Source organism: Phoca vitulina, unplaced genomic scaffold (genome assembly GCF_004348235.1).
Source record: "Phoca vitulina isolate PV1807 unplaced genomic scaffold, GSC_HSeal_1.0 scaffold20, whole genome shotgun sequence".
Lineage (NCBI taxonomy): Eukaryota > Metazoa > Chordata > Mammalia > Carnivora > Phocidae > Phoca > Phoca vitulina.
In genome coordinates this window covers 25,717,082-25,738,597 of record NW_022589723.1, presented here as the reverse complement: position 1 = coordinate 25,738,597, position 21,516 = coordinate 25,717,082, and the positions used below count along the sequence as shown (strand labels likewise).

The 21,516-nt window shown below is 42.4% G+C and overlaps 1 protein-coding gene across 1 annotated transcript in view; it reads left to right on the top strand.

Moving 5' to 3' along the window:
* Positions 1 to 12,542: 12,542 nt before the first annotated feature.
* Positions 12,543 to 21,516, top strand: part of MYO1E (myosin IE) — a 191,147-nt gene continuing 182,173 nt past the window's right edge. Inside the window, exon 1 of the mRNA XM_032417903.1 lies at positions 12,543 to 13,145. Within this exon, the coding sequence (XP_032273794.1) occupies positions 13,143 to 13,145 (3 nt within the window). The 5' untranslated portion in view covers positions 12,543 to 13,142. The remainder of the gene's footprint in view (positions 13,146 to 21,516) is intronic.

The following is a 21,516-nucleotide window of genomic DNA, read 5'->3' as shown; positions in this document are numbered from 1 at the left end:
GGATACACTGGCATATGCATATGCAAGGGATCTTTGCTGCTGCAGGAAGAGTGGGAAGAGAAAGGGGATACAGGATGAGGGCCAAAGCATAGACTAGCTCTCCGCATGCCGCCATGTTCTGGCAAGGAACTTCAAGGTGTCTAAGAATTCTAAATTCAAACTTGGAGTGACAGCACGAGGGACCAAGGGTCACGGCGCTTAGGGTTAACCCATAGAAGGAATCGCGGGCATCCATTTTTCTTTCCCCAGAGCTGACTGTGTGAAGGCTTCAGGGGCCATGAGAAAGTACCTGAGAATGAAGCTAAGGAGTAGCCCCAGCAAGTGCCCTCAGGGCTTCCTGCCTGATGAACTAAGAGATGAGCTGCACGCTTGGCCTTGGGCCACCAAACTCTCTGCTTTTTAAATGTGTGCTTTGGTTGGTTTTCTTTTCTGTTTTTACTATAAAAGTAATTCATGCTCATTAAATCAAATTTGGGAAATACAGAAAAAGTTAAAGGAAAAGAGAAACCATCCATGGTCCTACCATCTGAATCCCATCCATGTAAACATTTGTTATATTTTCTTCAAGGCTTTTTTTGTTCTCTGTATAAATGGGGTGTGTGTGTGTCTCTCTGTGTGTGTGTGTGTGTGTGTGTCTCAGTGTGTGTGTGAGAGAGAAAGAGAGAGAGAGATGGATTTTAACATAATTAGATTCACTTCCCTAAAGCTATGTTTTCAAGGCAACAGGATTATTGTGATTTTAAAGTACTAAAATGAGTCATTTTAGGATTATTGAGCAACTTCACGAGGTTTGGTCAAAACAAAGTTGACTTTCCATTATCCTGTCATCAGGAATCACCTACTCTACTATTCAACCGCTTTTCTCATGGTCCATATTCGGTGGAAAGGATAACAAGATACAAATGGAGAGATGAAATGATAAGAAATACAAGGGAGGCACACGCTTTTATGACTTCAACGTTTAAGGAAATTACTACACAGTCTTGAGTCCCTTAGTCACAACAGACCTATTTCTGACTAAAGTTAAAGAGGTTAAAAATCAGGTTTAATTATCTGACTTTTCTGTTAAGTGCTGTCCTAGAAAGGATTAGGATTCAATTTTCATGGCGTAAGTAACTTCACTTGATGACTTTTCTCAAAGATGAGCAATGGAGGAGATCTGACGCCCCTGAGGATGGGGTATCAACAGTGTATCAGCAGCATCGTAGATGATATTTTACGTGGAGCAAAGACTGAAAAACCAGACTTACTTTGCGACAGCCGCAAAGAGACAAAAGTGCACCTCAGCGCATTATTTTCTTAGTGACTTTGAGAAAGTGTCCTGGGGAGAAACGTTTCCAAATACTCAATGAGGTTTCATACCCCTGGGCTTTTGTATTATAGATCCTAACACCTAGAAGATTCTATGCTAATTCTTCACCTTTTTAGATTGATCTTTGAGAACAGCCAGCTCATATGGCACCACTCCAAGAAGTCCTCCTTAGGCTTTCAAAATCTTTGCTGACATGATCCCCTATGTGGCCTTTGTATTATTCTGCCCTAACAATGTATTCTGCTGGGTAACAATATCTGCAAATGTTTCTGAACAAAATGTTTACAATGGTTGAAAAATCAAGCATTATAAACCATATCTAGTGTACAGTCTTGCTTCTACCCCTGCTCCCGTGTCTCATACTTACTGTGTTTTTGTGTCTTTTCTAAAGTTTCTTCATGCAAACATAAATACAAACCTATTATTTCCCCAACTCTATGTTCTTACACAAAAGGTACCTTGATATACATACTATTCTTGAAACACATTCTATTGTTTGATATACATACTATCCAGTATTTTGCTCTTTTCATTTTAACTTACTAATACATCTCAGAAATTTAGCTGAGATGTATTTCCATATCGGTTCAGAGAGAAATTCCTCATTCTGTTTTAAAAGTTCTTTAAAATTAAAAAAAAAAAAATCTAGTATATGTTGTCCTCTAATATATTTAGCCAGTTCCACTAATGATGGGCATTTGGGTTGTTTCCAATCTTCTGCTACGCCCATGATGCTTTGTAGGCATATGTTAATTTGCATTGTGTGTGTACATCTTTGGATAAATTCCCGAAAGCAGAATGGCTGGGTCAGAGACTGCACAATTCTGTAATGTTGCTAGATAGTGTCAAATTGCCATAGGGTTTCTACCTATTTATATTCCCATCTAAAATAGTCACAGCTTTACCAACAGAGAGGTAAGGAGGAAAAGTTTCAGAAGGAATGATTGGTATCACAAGCAACAGGACACCTGGCCAGGACAGGGTCCTGAGGTTCAGCCAGGCTCCCCCAGGGGTGCCTGGGGCCTCTGTTGGCTCCAACTGAACACATCTAACATGGAGCTCACTGAACCTGGAGCCTCCTCTTGGGTTCTCATTTTCTACTAATGGAATCACAATTTTCTCACATTTAAAATCTTGTAGGAGAGAGTGTGGGCAGGTAGACACTCACTTTTCATTTTATAAACTCTAAGTTCGTAGGCTTTATAACAAGAAGCGTGTATCTCTTTTGCAAGTTAAAACCAGTGATAATGTACTACAAAAAAATTTGGAAGTCTAGTCATTTTTTGGTGGGTTTTTATTTATTCACTCAATCACTTTTTATTCTGTTACCTGTTATTCTTTTTCTTTTTTTTCTGCCAGGTGCCCAGGGAATGGTTTTAAATCACTTAACTTTGTAGGGAAATTTATCAAGAAAAAACATTAATTCTCGTACTTTACAAATTATTCCTAAGCATTGCCTCCTGCCACCACTCTCAAGTTTTGAGTTTTATTTTTATTTAAGTAATCTCTGTAACCAATAGTGAGGCTCGAACTCATGACCCCAAGACCAAGAGTTGCACGCTCTTCTAACCGAGCCAGCTAGATGCCCCCTACTCCTAGTTTTTAAAGTGAAAAGAAATTAAGAAAAAATTCTTTTTTTAAACAATTTTTTTTTAAAGATTTTATTTATTTGACAGAGAGAGACACAGCGAGAGAAGAAACACAAGCAGGGGGAGTGGGAGAGGGAGAAGCAGGCTTCCCGCTGAGCAGGGAGCCTGATGTGGGGCTTGATCCCAGGACTCTGAGCCGAAGGCAGTCGCTTAATGACTGAGCCACCCAGGCACCCCAAGAAAAAATTCTTAATGAAATGTTTAATTAATAGTTATAGGAGTTGGGATACTATTTAGGGAAAATTTACATAGTAAAGGGGCATCTGGAGGGTTCAGTCGGTTGAGTGTGTGACTCTTGATTTCAGCTCAGGTCCTAATCTCAGGGTCATGAGATTGAGCTCTGTGTCTCTCCCTCTCCCTCTGCCCTTCCCCCGTCTCTAAAAAAATAAATAAAGTAAAAATTTACATCGTAAGGATTTATGATAGCTGTGTGGTATTTTTAGGTGCTTTAATATACTTTTCAATCCAGAGATCCCTTATAAAAGTGCACATTTATAACCATTTTATACCATTTGGAAAAAATTGTAGTAGAATTGTACTACCTTAAATCATAGAAGCTTGTAACTGTCATAGCTGCTTTTAGAATCACATTCTTGGTCAAATATAAAATTCATTTCCTACAATGTCTTATCAAAGGCATGCATGCTTGGCTTTGAGATTTCCAGAAATCTAATTATAATAAAGAGAGAAGCCATCTCCTGGTGCCCTTGGTCTTTGTACATTCACTTTTGTACAGATGAGGACATTATACATGAATGCACCTGAGCCATCTTTCCATACGGCACCCGGCAATCACCCAGGTGACAAGAGAACATTTTGATTGATCTCATGAGGGTGCTGTCTGCCAAGTCAGCTCACAGTTCAATTCCATCTACATCACCATCTCTGTCAACCTAGCAGCATTCATTTAATTATGTTTCTACTAGGTTGCGTTTAGCCTTGTTGCTTTATCAAAATTAGTGAAATACGGGAAAATATAAATGCAAACACCAGTAAACAGTAGTGTAGTTCTCATAAACTTAGAACAATTGAGAGAGGAAATCATAAGGTATGCAGAAGGTAGTGAATCTTGAGGCTCAATAATGCAACTCATACTGAGAATTCTCTATGCATTAGTCACTATTCTAATCACTTTATATGACTTATTTTATTGAATTCTCACAGTACTATATAAGAAATAAATGATGGAGGTATTATCATTATCTGTTTTTATAGATAAGGAAAACGATTCATGATTTGTAGAGATGTAAATAGGCTGACCCAAATTGGAAAGCTGCCTTCCTTTTAGACTTTATATGGTCAATTCTGCTCAGCTGGGATGGAGAAGTCCAAATTTAAAGAACATTTACTGGGACATCTGGCTGGCTCAGTTGGTAGAGCATGTGACTCTTGATCTCACGGTCACGAGTTCAAGTCCCACGTTGGGCAGTAGAGCTTACTTTAAAAAAAAAAACAAAACATTTACTAAATTCTGGACTAGAGCCTAAGACTATATCTAAGAGACAAGGCATAATTAGGTATTTTACACTAAATTTTAGCCCTCTGAAAATAGAGCCCTCTCCTTAAAACACACAAATCTGCTTTTGAATTTCATTTATCTGGCATCAGTGTGTATTTTCAGGAACATGTTGCATATGAAAGTAGGAAGCCCTTGTGTTGTTGTATTTTTTTTTTAAGATCTTATTTATTTAGTTAGTTAGTTAGTTGTTAGGGAGCACGCACACGTGCACAGGGATGGTGGTGGGAAGGGGCAAAGCAGGAGGGAAAGGGACAAGCAGACTCCATGCTGAGCGCAGAGCCTGATGTGGGACTCGATCTCACGACCCTGAGATCATGACCAGAGCCAAATCAAGAGCTGGATGCTCAACCGACTGAGCCACCCAGGCGCCTCTGTTGTATGTTTTTGATGTACATGGAAAGATGTGAATCCTTTGGGGACAGGGCATTTGTCTTCTATTTCTCCAGTGCCTACAATAGTGCTCAGCAAATGTTTCTTGTGGTGAGTGAAAACAGTAGTGGTTTGGAAACCGTGCTGCCAACCTGCAAAGCACCAACACGAAGAAACACTCTATTTAGGGGCGCCTGGGTGGCTCAGTTGGTTAAGCGACTGCCTTCGGCTCAGGTCATGATCCTGGAGTCGCGGGATCGGGTCCCGCATCGGGCTCCCTGCTCAGCAGGGAGTCTGCTTCTCCCTCTGACCCTCCCCCCTCTCATGCTCTCTCTCTATCTCATTCTCTCTCTCAAATGAATAAATAAAATCTTTAAAAAAAAAAACAACACTCTATTTAAAGCAAATCCCCCTATAGATGATGGGAGAGGCTATGCATGTGTGGGAGTGGGAGGCATATAGAAAATCTCTGTATTTTCCCCTCAATTTTCCTGTGACCCTAAAACTGCTCTAAAAAATAGTCTATTAAGAAAAAAAGTAAATTCCCCCAAATGTTTCTAACAATATCTTGAAAAATATGTTATCTTAGATACACATTTACATACACATCTCTGTAAATGCACAAATATTTATAACCATATCTATAAACACATTTATAGGTGCATGATAATAAAGGCAAAACAGATGTCACGTCTTAAATATATAAAAACATTTATAGGTGCATGATGATGAGTGGAAATGATGCTGACTGTGGCAAACCCATGCTATTTGTTCTGTTGAAGAGGTGAATGGAACTGCCCCCATGGCCTCCCCAAGATATTGTGTAGAGGTTAAGGCAGCAGACAGATGCAGTAGGCAAACTGCTGCATGCCCCCAATTTGGAGTGCCTATTATGTCCCTTCCTCAGAGACTCTGTCCCCATTCACCATCTTTAGGTAATGGGGTAGTAGCTTTAGGACACCACCCCTGTGACCACATCTGCTTGGAATGCAACTGTGCAGACACCTGATCCAAGCAGCGCCTTGCATAGGCTTGCCAAGGACCTATGACCTGGGTGGCGCGGTTTGACTGTGTGAGTCAGATTCTCTTTCTCTTTCTCTGCTCCCCCCACCACCACTTCTCCCTCTGGAACTTGAATCAAGAGGGACCTGACTCAGGACTATGACAAACTAAGGACAATTTGCAAGCTGAAATTATGGGAAGAGGAGCAATGAGAGAGTTAGTTGCTTAAAGTGGGAGAAGCTGAAAGAAACAGAGAAGAACACCCATCCATGCAGAGAAGCCAGGAAGCCAGAGGACAGACTGCTGCACAGGCCCGCCTTCCTCCGTGTTCTGTTTCCCCTGGGCTCCTGGACATATATACCGTTAAAACATTTTTCTCATGAAGCAACTCGTGTGCTTTTTCCATCTCCTCGTTACTAAAGAGACTAAATTAGAACAGCAGATAGCAGGAGAAAAAAAGTCTCTGACGTTGGAGGACATAAACTTAAAATCAAGAAGCACAAAACAGGGGCACCTGGGTGGCTCAGTCAGTTAAGCACCTGCCTTGGGCTCAGGTCATGATCCCAGGGTTGGGCTTCCTGCTCAGTGGGGAGCCTGCTTCTCCCTCTGCCCCTCCCCCCTGCTCTCTCTCTCTCTCTCAAATAAATAAATAAAATAAATAAAATCTTAAAAGGAAGGAAGGGAGAGAGGAAGGGAGGGAGGAAGGGAGGGGGAAAGAAAGACAAAACAAACAAGAAAGAACTGCACAGGTACAGTGATACTGGGCCATGATACCTAGTGGCAAAAAGTCATTCCATTCATCATCCCCAAGGACCTCCGCTCAGTACAACGCTGCGTGATAATCGGTATTTATAGTGACGACCTTGAGTCTGCAGGCACAAGCTGCTTGCCATGCAGAAGGCAGTGAAGCATGCAGTTTACTACAGAAAAAATTACCTTCAAGTTAAAAAAACGTTTTGGTTCCTTAAAAAGGCAAGCTTCATGCACTTGTTATTTTTTTAGTTTTTAAAATACATATATTTATTTATACATGCCTTCCTTGTTTGAGCAAAGACTAAAGATGACTTACAAGAATACACAAAATCCAGTAAGATAGTATAATTGACAGGAAAGAGAAAGAAGAAAGAAAACCAGGGTGTGGACATGAAGTGGATCCAAGGAGATTCAGTTATCTGCAAACTCACTTCTGTGAAATACCTCACTCCTTGATGGATCATGGAACATCATCACTAGTATTACTCATTACTGAATCATTTTTAAATCTGGAGGAAGGCCAGAGTTTATATTCTGAATCTAACAGTCAAATTGAAACTAGAAAAGAAAAAGAAAATATTGGCTTAAATCAGAGAAAACATAATAACAAAACGCATTTAACGAGCTGTTAATTTTTTTTCCCCCTGCGGGGCTTGAACTCAGAACCCTGAGCTCAAGACCCTGAGATCAAGACCTGAGCCAAAATCAAGAGTCGGACACTTAACCAACTGAGCCACTCAGGTGCCCCATAAAACTTTTTTTAAAGTTTTATTAATTTAAGTAATCTCTACACTCAACATGGAGCTCTAACTCATGACTGTGAGATCAAGAGTAGAAAGCTCTTCCAACTGAGGCAGCCAGGCGTCCCACAAAACTTTTTTAATATTAATCAGAAGTAGCATCACATTATGTTACCCAACTGTTGAAATTCTCTTCACTATCCTTTGTACAATCAATATTAACATATTAGGAAAAGAACAAAGATGTTTAAACTTGAGTTAAACTCTCTATACAAATGTAATTTTTTAATATAAATGTGATTTAGTTCCCATAAAAAAAGCAAGAATTTTTCCAGGAGCCCTGGCTTGGAGAGGCTTCCAGGGTTTTAATAAATGGGTTCCTATTCATATTGGGCCCGCATCAGGGAAAATTCCTTCTGAAATTTGTAGTAGGACATTCCTACTATGGAGTTACTGCTTATAGGGTAAGAGTTGGGGGCTTCAGAGTCAAGCAAATATATAGATTCTATGCAGAAAAACTGAGTGATAGCTTGGGCAAGTTACTTCAAACTCGGTTAGTTTCTTTGTTTCTTCTCTTTTTTTTTTTTTTGCAGTTTTATAACTTTATTTGGAATCAGCAGTTCGTTCTCATCCACATTAACTGTCTGTAGATTTTTTTTTTTTTTTGTAGATTTTTGAAAGTGGTGACAGGTACACAGGTAACCTGAGTTTGTCTGGTGAATCTTCACTGTCATTGCATTTTCTGGACAACCGCATACCAATATGGGATGAGACATTCCTTATTCTTTTGGCCCTGAGAGCTTTGTTGCATCTGGTATCAATGCACGCATCAGAAGTTCCCATTTCCCTCATGGCAAATTTCTGGGTCTCTTTGAATACCCAAGGGGCACACCTCTTGACACTCACTGCATGGATGCACTTGTGAACAGTGATGGTGTATTCTCCGGTCACCTTGTTGGTGGCAGAATGGCCCTTCGTCTTGCCACTCTTCTTTATGGGAGTTGCAAAGCTCAGGTTAGTTTCTTAATTGCAAATGAAGTTAATACGGTTGTATGGAAGATTAGATAAGATATTATATGGTAAGCACTTAGCTCAGAGCTGATACCTACTGAACCTAATAAATACCTGTTATGGTAGAAATAGTGATTGCCCAGGAAATCCCACATCGATGTGATATAAGCATCTTTTTCACTAGTGCTTTGGTAAAGATTCCTGGCCTAATTTTCCCATTAACAAATTTTTCTTTAATTATATTGTTGTGAATGCATTCTGATGTTCTCTTAACGGTACTGACATGGAAACTAGTTTCATTGACTTATTTTATCTTCTTACTGATTGTTTTCCAAAATGTATAAGCAGTGGCTGTTTTCACTGCTAGATTCATACGGAATTGTGCTTTGTCTCCATTTGGATTTTTTCCTTTGTTCCTTTTCATTCAAGCCCAGATAAAACTGCATTTTTAATCATGCCCACATATGTGTAGAGTCTCATCTGACTAGCTCCATCATGTGTCTATAATGAGTTTTACAATTTTAAAAGTTGTTTTCATTTCATTGCTACTATGAGCTCAAATAACGAAGAATATAGGGTAATATAACGATATTGATGAGTCCTCTCAAAAATAGGTGTAAATAAAAAAATCGGGAAAGCTTTATAAAGCGAGAATTTTGGGGGGGGGGCTGCAATTTGGCCAAAAGTCTAGGGTAACCATAATTGATCATTCAAATTATCAGGCCATTTTGGGAATGCAAGAGGGGTTCTATTAATAATTTCACTGAGATAAAGGCATAAACCAGGACTCTCCCACGTAAACCACAGCATAAAACTGACAATTTATCTTCCTAAGATGGGGAAGGAGCAGGGCAGGGCTTGAAGGGATTTTTTGTGAAATGATAGGCTCTATCACACGCTTATACTCTATATTCTATGTTCAAAGTGTGAATTATGGGTTCTGCTTTGAGAATCCAAGTTCTGCCCTTACAGTATCGGACTCAGTTCTAATCCCTATACCCCAAGAAAAACACAAAGACAAAGATCCAGGAAGGTATAACTAACGTAATGAAGAGCTGTGGGTCTTAATAATGTTTTGGCAATTAACGGCATCTCTGAGAATTTGATGAAAGCTATTAACTCTCCCTGTAGGAAAGGGCACACACAGAAGCCCCCCCGACTTTGGCATATAATTCAGACGGCTGCAATCTGTCTGATCCTACCCAGGGACCTAGGTCTGAATCCCTGACCTAGAACACATGGCAGGTGGCAGGAGAAAGGAACCAATATTTGTTGGCCATCTTTACAGGTATTTCATTTCATACGCACATCAGTGTATTTTACAGATAAAGGAACTGAAGCACAGAAAAATTACAACCTCACAGCTAGTTAAGTGAAAAAGCCAGACTTCAAATTCACCTTTATGTGCCACTAAATCTTATAATCTAAGTACTGCTTAGACACGCAATTTTTTTTTTTTTAAGTTGGTTCCATGCCCAGCATGGAGCCCAATGCAGGGCTTGAACTCATGACCCTGAGATCAAGACCCGAGCTGAGATCAAGACTCGGATGGTTAACTGACTGTGTTACCCAGGCACTCCACCATACAAATTAATATATATATATATTTATATTTCAATCTGGAAAAGAATCATATTACAAAATCATGAAAAATGAACACAAGCATAGATCTTCATCAGAGTTCCACCTATTGGAATTACCTCTTAAAACTAGAAAGAGATTATTAGGGCAGTTAGGGATGCCTGGGTGGTTAAGCATTGGACTCTTGATCTCAGGTCAGGTGTTGATCTCAGGGTTGTGAGTTCAAGCTCTGTGTTGGGCTCCATGCTGGGTGTGGAGCCTACTTAAAAACAAAAAAAGCATTTAAAAAAAAAACCTCAAATGTTAATAAAAACAACATTTAGTGTCAAGATAGTTTTAGATCAATCCAAGATTGATAAATTGTTGTTGGATTATTGAAAGATTTCTCAGTGGGGGTGCCTGGGTGGCTCAGTTGGTTAAGCGACTGCCTTCGGCTCAGGTCATGATCCTGGAGTCCTGGGATCGGGTCCCGCATCGGGCTCCCTGCTCAGCAGGGAGACTGCTTCTCCCTCTGACCCTCCCCCCTCTCATGCTCTCTCTATCTCATTCTCTCTCTCAAATAAATAAATAAAATCTTTAAAAAAAAAAAAAAGAAAGATTTATCAGTGTCTCATTGTATCCCTGGTTTACCAGGGAAAACCACCAAATCTTTGCCTGTCTCCCTTTAAGCCCATGTCAATCCAACTACTAATCAGGGTTGACTGTGGATGGGATGGTGGCTTAGGTAACATGTCATTTCCAACATAAGCAGTGCTTCTGATATAACTGGTAAGCTCCAATATTCCTTTTGGTAACCTCTGTTCATTAGTTCCTAAGATACCTGATCATATTCGGGCATGCCCCTGAAACATGGAATCAGTTTCCCTGGGAATTTGGTGGGTCCTGTCTGTTTGTACCTCCCCAGTGCCTAGTAGAGTGAGTGCTCGACAGATGTCTCCCGTTTCCTGTCCAGTTCATGCTGCAGACTGCTGCCAGATGAATTCTATAACCTAAACTGTAGCTCCCAGTACAGCAGTTCCTTGCACAAAACCCCTGTCACTTCTCATTATATTTGTACCTTTCCTATAGTTATTTATTGTTTTTTAAAATTATCTTCTGGGGCGCCTGGGCAGCTCAATTGGCTAAGCATCTGCCTTCAGGTCGGGTCATGGTCTCAGGGTCCTGGGATCGAGTCCCGTGTCGGGCTCTATGCTCAGTGGCGAGCCTGCTTCCCCATCTCTCTCGCTTTCGTGCTCTCTCAAATAAATAAATAAAATCTTAAAAAAAAAAAATATCTTCTGTCTTGCTCCTTCTAAAATTGTAAGCTTGGTGAGGCAAGAAACCATTGTACTCACAGCTGCTGTGCTGACCTATAGTAGGCATTCCATTATATCTATTGCCTGACTGTGTGGATGATTACTAAAAGAATTTAGTCAACATGATTGTGTCTTTCAATTTTTAAAATGGAGGTACAATTTACATACCCTTCTAAAATGTATAATTCAGTGGCTTTCAGTATATTCACAAAGTTGTACAACCATCAACACTATCTAATTCCAGAATATTTTCATCACCCCAATAAGAAAATGCATACTCATTAGTAATTACTCCCATCCTCCTCTCCTCCCAGGCCCTGGCAATCACTAATTTACTTTCCCCTATAGATTTCCCTATTCTTTACTCTTATGTAAATGGAATCATATAATATATGTGGTCTTTGTGCCTGGCTTCTTTCATTTAACATAATGTGTCCAAGGTCTGTCCATGTTGTGGTCCATGTGAGCACTTCTTTCCTTTTTAAAGGCTGAATAGTATTCCATTGTATAGATATACCACATTTTGTTTACCCATTCCAAGCAAGATGATTTTTAACATGCATACCAACTCTAGGATCCTACATCAAGTGAAGGTCTACCACCAAAGTTCATAAAGTAAATCACAATAAATCATTATGCTTCATACTTTCTCTAGGCCGGAAGTTTTCAACTCTTACCTACCACAGATCCTGGGAGGACAGTCCTGTTGTAACCCACCAAGGTTACCTTCTGAACTCTTAAAACAATAAAACCAGACTCTCTACCTTATTTCAGGATTCTTCCCCCACCTCCAATCTCCTCACTGCCCACCCGATGTCTTAAAACTCCACATTCTGGAATAACTCACCTTTGCAGTTACGGTTGTACTGCTAATTATTCGAAACAGATAGGGTTGACTAAGGTTGGATGGTGCTTCTCCCCCCCCCCCCCCCCCCGCCCCTTATCTTTCCTCTGTCCCTCTGCTCACTGCACTGCAACTTCTCCACCATTCAAAAGTCCAAAAGAGAGACAGAGGAAAAAAAAAAAAAAAAGGCTTCCTTTGTTTTCTAAGGAAGTTCAGGTAAAAGGAGGGGTAGGGGAAATGATATTTTTGACTTTCCTCACAATCCAGACGTTGGAAAGAAAAAGGATTTCCTTTGGGCGGCTGCCACGACTCTGATCTTTTATGCTGATAAAATATTTCCTTCTTAAAAAAAAAAGTTATGGGAAAACCAAACCACTTCAGCTTGGAAGCCACACCTACTGTAATTTTCGCGTTAAAAAAAAAAGAGAGAGAGGGAGAGAGAGGCTTACCTCTCTTTCACGGAGGGTTTTGCTCCTAACTGCTGAGGTCTTGCACCCGGGAGCGAGCCGGGTCAGCAGCGCTCTTTGGAAGCTAGCGTGGAGGACTACAGGATCCAGAGGTCTTTGGAAACTCCAGCAGCCCCAAGCTTGTTGGCTACCACGGTTTCCCTGAGGAGTGACGCTGTGAAAACAAACCCTGATTGGTCAGGCCTGAGCTGAATTCTCCATTTATGGACAGATTGCCCAGCCCGAGCCGAGGCTCTGCCGGAGGAGTACAGAGTAAGTGGCCGAAGAAAGAAGGAGCGAGCTTGGGCAGCTAGGCAGACGCGCCGAGAGCATCGGACTCACCTAGGCGGGCGGCGAGCGCCTGGTCCGAGTGGACCCCTGCCTTCGGCAGCATGTGCCCCGCCTGCTAAGTCGCCTCCTTCTCGCCCTCACCTAGCGCCGCCGATCCCGCCTGGATGGAGTCCCTCCAGGGTTCCCATTGGCTCCTGTGAGTGCTTGGGTGTCGAGAGCCTGTTTTTGGCGAAGGGGACCAACTTTTGAAGTTCGCCCAGGAGCCTGCGTTCCAGCCCCAGCTCCCCGGCAGCCGGACCCGGCAGAGGCGCGACCGCGGCGCGAGTCACCATGGTGAGTTGGCCGCGCGGCGTCCCGGGACGCCTGAGCCTGGGATGGGGCAGGAAGCGCCGGCGCGGGGCACCCACCTTGGGCGCGCAGCCGAGGCCAGGGGTGGAGAAGGTGGACGCGGGAGTCGGCACGTCGCGAGCTCTGATTGCCCGCCGCTTTCCGTAAACCCTGGCTGGGGGAGATGGAGTGAGGGGCCAAGGAAAACTTTCTTTCAAGTCGCTCTGGGCGCCGCGAAACTTTTTGTGGCCGGGTTGCTATGGCTGCCAGCTGTCGGAAGCCAGCGTGTGGGCAGCTCTGCGCTCGGGGGCGCGGCCCTCGGAGGGGACCCCTCTCTTCCTGCCGGGACGGTGGGGCAGCGCCGGTGCCCCTGCGGTCCGGCCCGCCGCGGCGGAGATCGCGGCTCCGCGGCGCGGCAGCCGGCTCGCCGCGCCCCCTCCCCTGCGCGCCCCTCGCTTCCCTCCCCGCCGGCGGGCACGGGCGCCGGCTGCCTGCCCGCCTCCCCGCCCCCCTGCGCCGCCCGCAGCTGTCCCGCCTGGCAGCCGCACGCCGGCGGGGGCGGAGCGGGCCGCACAAAGGCCGGCGGGGGCGCCAGGTAGGGCGAGCACCTGGCGCTGGGCGGGCGGCTGAGAGCGAAAGTGGCGGGGCGCCGCCGGCAGCCTCGCCGGCCGGGACTTCGCTGGGCGCGGGCCCGTTGGGTCTTTGCGCCGGAGAGGCCGAGTAAACACCCCCACCCCTCGCCCCCCACCGTTTCCCCGAGGGCGAGGTGACTGGCGCTTTTCGGGTGTACAGCGAACGGGTCGCACGGGAGGAAGTCGAGTGTTTTGTTCTTTTTCCTTTGGCACTTTGGGAATATATGGAAGTGGCTGACTTTTTCTCTGACTCGGTTCTGACTTTTCCTCTACCCGCCCCCAGTAGCCATTCCGCCCCCCATTAACCTGAACCGCATCCCCCGGGTCTTGGTGTGGTGTGCGTTTCTGCTCGAAGCACAAAAGCAAGGACTCGATTTTGAAGAGATTGATAGTCCATCCGAGAAAGAAAGAAAAAAAAAAGTTCTACTACAAGGCTTCATATTTTCCACACTTGCTTCTTTTCAAAGAACCCTGCTTGGGTGGATGACCTGATCCTCTTCTGGTTTGTTTTGTTCCGTTTTAATGACCGTGAATGTGGAGTTAAGTCAAAACGATAACTAGTACAGCACCAATTTAAAAATCTATCCCGCATGACCAGCCTGAGAAATGTAGCAAAGGCCCATCCGAACGTACATACAAAACTCGAAAGCAGCTCTAGACCCAATGCTGTGTTTATTCAAAAGAATGCTTAAAAACAAAACAGTCTTTAAAAGGGCATCTTTGACAGAAGCTTTTGCTTTTTACATAGTCCAAAATTGTGTCACCTCTGCGCCTCCCTAAGAGGACACTTTATCTGTAAATAAATTTCCTCTTTAAGTTTCAGGTTTTAAGAAGTCAGTCTAACCTACGTTATTTTTGGAACCCCTGCAAGAGAACCATTTACTTACACTGAGTGTGTGGTTGGGTGGAGGAGCTACCTAATTGGGCCACTACCTAATTGGCCACTTGAATTTGAGCAATGTGATAGTCCTAGTACTTTGGAATTGCTATAATTATTTTCCGTGGTTCAATATTTCTAAAAAAAAAAAAAAAAAAAAATCAATGTGTTTATGTCAAGAGCTTAAAGAAACTTAACTGAATTCAAATACTCAAGTGCTACCTTGAGAAAATTAACGTTCCCTTAGTTAATTCGTTTTTCTTGCTGGAGGCCTACCAAGTAGCTACGGTGCCTTTTCTGGAGACCTCGGAATCTCCACACTCAGTTCTGCCGCATTGCTTTTGAAGAAGATGGTTGATAAAATGGGTGCAGAGGATGCATGTCCTAAGGAAGAGAATTGTTTCCAGAGCTGTGTAGTGTGTCTGTGGGAGGACAGGGTGTGACCTACCTGTTGATGGCTTTCCTGCCAGCAGCAAAGGTGGCCCCGATGTGGGCATCCAGGAGAGACTCTCAGGGCATCAGAAAAAAGTTGAAACACCTGCTGTCCTGAAATCGGAGATGTGCCATGGCTCAATCGACTAGGTGTAGAGTAACCTGCAAAAATGAAATGAATCATTTCTTCACTGGCTTGAGAAATTGTTCATTAGCTCTGTGAGGTCTGAGAACAGAGCATCACCCGTCTTAAATAGTCAGAAACCTCAGTTATAATGTTACTGTTTTTATAAGACGCTTTCAAGCCAGATGAGACTTGATTTTGTGTTTCACATCTGTCTGGGTCTGCCCAGCTGCATCCTTCAGCTGCTTAGAACAGGAAGAGAAGGGGCATTGCCTTCAGTGGGTGTGGCTGAGGGTTAGCATGGAGAATATAATTCCTCGGGCCCTTGACTGGGCTGTAGGGAGAGCACCTGTTTTGTTGTTTGCGTGCTTATGTGTGTGATCTTTTAGGAAGTCTGGTAGCACATGAGGAAGCCTCTCCAGCCGTCCCCACGGCCACCAAGACTCATTCATTTGTGACTCATAAGGAATATTGTCATTTTCTGATTCATGAGCACAGTATCCAGTTTACAGTTCACCTTCTAGCTTTTTCCTGAAAGTTCGCTCTGGAACACTTTTCTCCATCTTTGGGGAAGTAACACCACCACCAGGTGATATTAATATGTACCTTTTTCCGTAGGAGACTTGAAGAACTGAAAAAGAAAAAAATCTCTGCATGTCTTTATAATTTAGTGTACCTTGGTTAGGAGGGTACAACAGTCTCCCTTGTCTTTAATTAAGGATCATACCCTACTAAGATTTCCTTTGTCACATCTGGCCTTATCATTTACAAAGGACATTCTGCTTTGTGGCTGTGACAGTTTGGGCAGTCTAATGGGCTGGAGCCCATGTCTGTGGCTCTGCGATCTACTTTGAATACAGAAATTATTATTCATAGGGCTCCTCTGAACTTAAATATACTAAAATATTTAAGTAAATCTGAATTGGCCATCCCCTCAGACTGTGGTCAGTATACATCCCTTTTTCCTCACTTACACATATTACTTAGGAGTAAATTGCAGATGTTATTCATAAAAAATACACAGGAATAGACTTAGGAACTTAGGCATCAGTCAGATAGCTGACTACAAGGTAGGTAGGTTCCTTTGGGTGAAGGCAGGGCATGTATTTAGAAAGCCTGGAATCCATTTCAAATATGTTTTCTGGGATGGTAACCTAGTCCATTCCCCCTGATCAGTTTATCAGATTTGCTAATAGTTTCCTGGCCAAAACGACATAATACAAAACCCAAACAAAACAAAAAATTGGGTTGAAGTACAGAAAAGTTTTTTGTTTTTTTTTAAGATTTTATTTTATTTATTATTATTTTTTAAAGATTTTATGTATTTATTTGACAGAGAGAGACACAGCGTGAGAAGGAACACAAGCAGGGGGAGTGGGAGAGGGAGAAGCAGGCTTCCCGCCAAGCAGGGAGTCCGATGCGGGGCTCGATCCCAGGACCCTGGGATTATGACCTGAGCCAAAGGCAGACTCTTAACGACTGACCCACCCAGGCACCCCTAAGATTTTATTTTTAAGTAATCTCTACACCCAGCATAGGGCTCGAATTTATAATCCTGAGATCAAGAGTCGCTGTCTTGATCAGAGCCAGCCAGGGACCACCAGGAAAGTTTTGATGGACGCAGTGGGTTAGAGAAAGATCTGGAGTTCACGACACCATCTAGGGACCAGTGTGAGTTGGCCAGCCTCATGGGAAAAGTTTGGTGGGTGCAGGGCACAAAAGGAAAGCCAGTGGATAGGGACAAGGAGTGGAGGAAGGAGACAGTTGCCAAAGGTGAAGGCCGCCTCCCCCACACTCTTGCTGGGTATTTCAGCTTTATCAGTGGTTGCAAACTCAAATATCTACAGGATACAATTTTTGATGGGGTGAGGCTGGCCCCTAGAGAGTAAATATGCCCCTCTAAAAAGGCACCCTTACTTGACCTTAGGCCATGGTTAGTTGTATCCACTGTATTACCATGGTCACACCGACCATATTATATATTTCTTTTTTTTTTTTTTAAGATTTTATTTATTTATTTGACAGACAGACATAGCGAGAGAGGGAACACAAGCAGGGGGAGTGGGAGAGGGAGAAGCAGGCTTCCCGCCGAGTAGGGAGCCCGATGTGCTGCTCTCGATCCCAGGACCCTGGGATCATGACCTGAGCCGAAGGCAGACGCTTAACGACTGAGCCACCCAGGTGCCCCCATATTACATATTTCAAGAGAAGCTAGAAATCCAAATTGTTAATGCCAGACCTGCTGATTTTTAAAGTGTTCTGGTCATTGCTGAGAGACCGAACACCTGCAGGTCAGCTGTTTGCGGCCCCTCTATTGTAAATCTCAGAGTGGTATCCCTGAGAGCCACTTCCATTCACTCACCAGCAGGAATGTCTAAGCTTTAGCTATATACCAGTAATGGTGTTTTATTGATACATCCACACCTTCCCACGGGGTTTCCCTTAAGAGAGGGAGTTGCCTGGTATTTTCAGCACATGGAACCTCCAAGCTATCAACAGGGAAAATCTGCATCCAGATTCAGAGCTATCTAAAACACCAGTGTAGGTATGTAAGTTGTGTGAGTGGTGAGGCTGTAAATTGAATTTCTCTTTCTTAACCCATCACCCCCCTCTTTGGGTGAGAATGCCCCCCTCTACTGCATGCTGGACCTCTGTTATTACCCCTTTCCCAGTTGAATCTCATGAATTTGAGGTCTGTCTCAGGGGTTCTTATTGGGGCTAGATAATGAGCATTTTGGTAAATATGACTTGGAATCTGACTTTTTGCTCCTGTACTCAGTGTTAATGTCATGAGCTCATGTGAGACTAAATAAAAGAGAGAACATGCAGTACTTTGCATCTCCTAATGAGAAGGGATTGGGCCTCATTACTTGGTAAGAACTTGTGAAAGCTTTCTTCATCAGTTTCAAAAAGCAGAAATTTTGAACCCTGTATACAAATGCAAAGTTTTATGAGCTTCATATGGAATATGTAGAAATTATGTACAGTCATGATTTTCAAGTATGAGTCATCTATTATTTTTTTTTTACAAAGATGCAGCAATTATGTTTTCATCAGTATGTGATTAAAGTGGTGAGTTTTTAATTTTTTTTTTTTTTTTTTACCTTGCTGGGACTTAATATTTACAGAGCAATAAGGGGTTAAAGGTTAAATGCCAAAGGTATTAAAAATAAACATCTTGGCCTTGCAAGCACATTCTGTAATAATGGTAAACAAATTGTGTTTTGAATTTCAACCTCACAATTTATTTTGGCAGAGACCAAAGGTTTTGGGGGCATCCTAGCAAAGTATTTTTTTTTTTTTACCTGTCTTTATGATAGCCACACTTGAGAGAAGCAGAACTAATCAAGAGTGCTCCCTAGAATAGAAGTATTGGTTTTGACAAGCCTTGGAACCTGCAACTGTACCTCCCAGTGAAGTCAGCCCCCACTTCGGAGTTGTCACCAGGGAACAATGTCATTAATGTATGTACAGAGCACTTCTGAATGGCCATTTAAGAAAATCTATTTTTCTTACTCCCTTTATGACCTAAAATGTTAGTGTTCAGCCTGATCACCTGTATTACTCACCAGATTTCATACCAAGGCCCTCTCAGCTGTTTCTGGAAGTTGCATTCTGCCTCAAAGGAGAAAAAAATGGGCCTGACTGAAGACGTGAAATATCATATAGAACAGGCTTTGGAGGACAAAGAGGAGGTGGCTCTTTGCAGGAATAAATAGAAGAACTGCCCTGAAGGGGGCCACATGTCTCTCCCATGTTTTGAGTTCTGATATGTTTGGTAAAAGTTCATTCATGGGACTTTATAATGATACACTACATGTAAAAAGTAGGACCGACTACATTGTAACCCAGGAGAGTGTTTAAGAATTCTGTCCTAGGGGCATCTGGTTGGCTCAGTAGGTGGACCATGAGACCCTTGATCTTGGGTTTGTGAGTTTGAGCCCCACGCTGGGTGTGGAAATTACTTAAAAAAATAAAATCTTAAAAAAAGAATTCTATCCTAAATCCTTTTGCTGGATTTCAGAGAGGTTTAGGTTAAATGAGTTCTGAAACCTTAGAGAGAGGATTTGGCTGAGCCAGTGCCAGGATCCAGGTTTTCTGATCCCAATCTAAGAAGGCTTTTCCCTCCAAACCGTAGTGGTGGATTAGGGTCTATTTCCTTAGGGTCTAGACATGACCATTCATTTCTTTCCTTCAAAAAAGCCTGCTTGGAGATGGAAGGTCATTTATTTTTGATTCATTACTGTATCAACTTTAAAAGATTCTAAGAAATAAATTTAGAAGAATTCACCCATGATACTGCTACCCTAACAGTAATTATTTTCATGTCTTTGGGTTTCCTTTCAGCCTATCCAAATGCACATCATTTTTCTGTAGTTGTAATTGTGGGGCAAATGTACAATTTGGGCTCGGTATTTTCCCACCTATTTTATAAATCCTTTTCCTTGGTAAGCATGTTTATCATATTTAGGTGGTAGTATGATAATTTCCATGTAGCCTGATTATCCAACCTGTCATAACTGTGTAGAGACTTTGCCTCCAGAGCTATGTCCTGGGGAGACCCTCTCTGAACCCCCTGGGACCGCTCAGCCTGCTGTTGGTCCTGAGACATGTAGCCCCCTCTCTGGGGCAGAGTCGGAAGCAGGACACGCAGGCTTGGGCAACACTCCACATCCACACTCCCAAGTCCTGGCTCACAGGTGGGTGCTATTGGTGTTCTCCATAGATTATGGTGTTGGCACTCAAATGTGTGATACCAGCGGGTGCTCAGGCCTCTGGCCAACTTAACAAGTATGAGTGGTCTTATCAGAGAACGCAAGTAGTTGGAGAGCTTTGAACCCCAAAGTGGAAAAGACAACAGTAGTTGCAAAAGAGGTTATACCATACGTGCTTAATATGTAGGAATCCTTACCAAACATGGTGGCAGCCACTGGGAAATCTCAGATGAATTAAGCACCGCCTTGTTTGTGAGGAGCTCACAGTCTAATGGAGGAATGATAACAAAGAGCTTTCATTTTGTGATGAGTTCATTTCGCCCTTGCATCGATGATGGTTTTTCTTGCCATTTTATAGCTAAGAAACCGAAGTGTAGCAAGGGAAAGAGAACTGTTCAGGGACCTACAGCTTGTATGTAATGAACCAGGTCTGTTAATTGTATGCTCTTTCACAAGCAGTTGCGTAAATTATTTCTAATTTGAAATTTCTGAATCCAGGTATCTGTATCATGCTTAATCATTTCACATACTTATGAGGGAAGGCAAGGTTGATTAAAAAATAATCTATCTTAGTTAATTTTACTCAGTAGTACCAAAGTGGGATAATTTAGACCCAAGAACATTGCCTATTATGAGCAGTAAGGGTCTGGGCTTTAATTTCCTTGTCTTGGGACTTTGCATATCACAAAGTTTGGGTACTGGATGATATCACACAGGGAATAAGTGGAAAAGTAAAAGTCCTGCTAGAAAGCTCTCTGACCTCAATTAGATTAAAAGGTAGAAAATAAAGAAAACAAGATAACCACAAAAAATCTAGCCTGTTAGTCCTTGTACATGACAGAAAACAAATAAAAATTAGGATACCATATCATTAGTCTCTTAGTGATTTAATTGGTATGACCAGCATTTGATGTTGACAGCAACTTAGCATAACATTTCTTGGCAATAGAATGATTTGGACAGTATCATTGTCTAATTGTAGGACTTTTCAGCACCAACAAAAGTGTCCCAAGTAGATGCAGACCTTTGTTAGAAATGTAGAAGCATCTATTGAGCTATTTTAGAGTCTAAATAAAGATGACTTCCTCCGAGACTTGGGAACGCTCAAATGCAGAAATATGTCTACAAAATGATAGCAATTCAACTTTCCCCCATCAGATTGTCAGAGATTGCTAATATTTGGGGGTGTCCTGAGGTCCTCTGAAAATATGTTGTAAGCTATTGACCTGTCCCAAGAGTGTTTGTAATAGTAAAACCAAAAACAAACAAGAATAATCTAAATGTCCGTTAGTAGGGAGATGCCTAACTACATGCAACTTACTGATAATAGGTATCAATATGGATAGATCTCACAAAAATAGTGTTTGGTGAAGAGGCAAGTTGTAGAAAGATACATATAATAAAAGTCATTTAAGAAAAATTAAAACCCACAAAATTATATACATTGGGGATATATATTCATACATATATATATATGTGTATATATATATGTATGTATATATTCTTTTACAATACAAATCAATGGACTGGAAAGATCAAATTCAAGCTGCTAAAGAGGGAAGGAGAGGGCCTTCCTGGCCTGGCTCAGTTGGTAGAG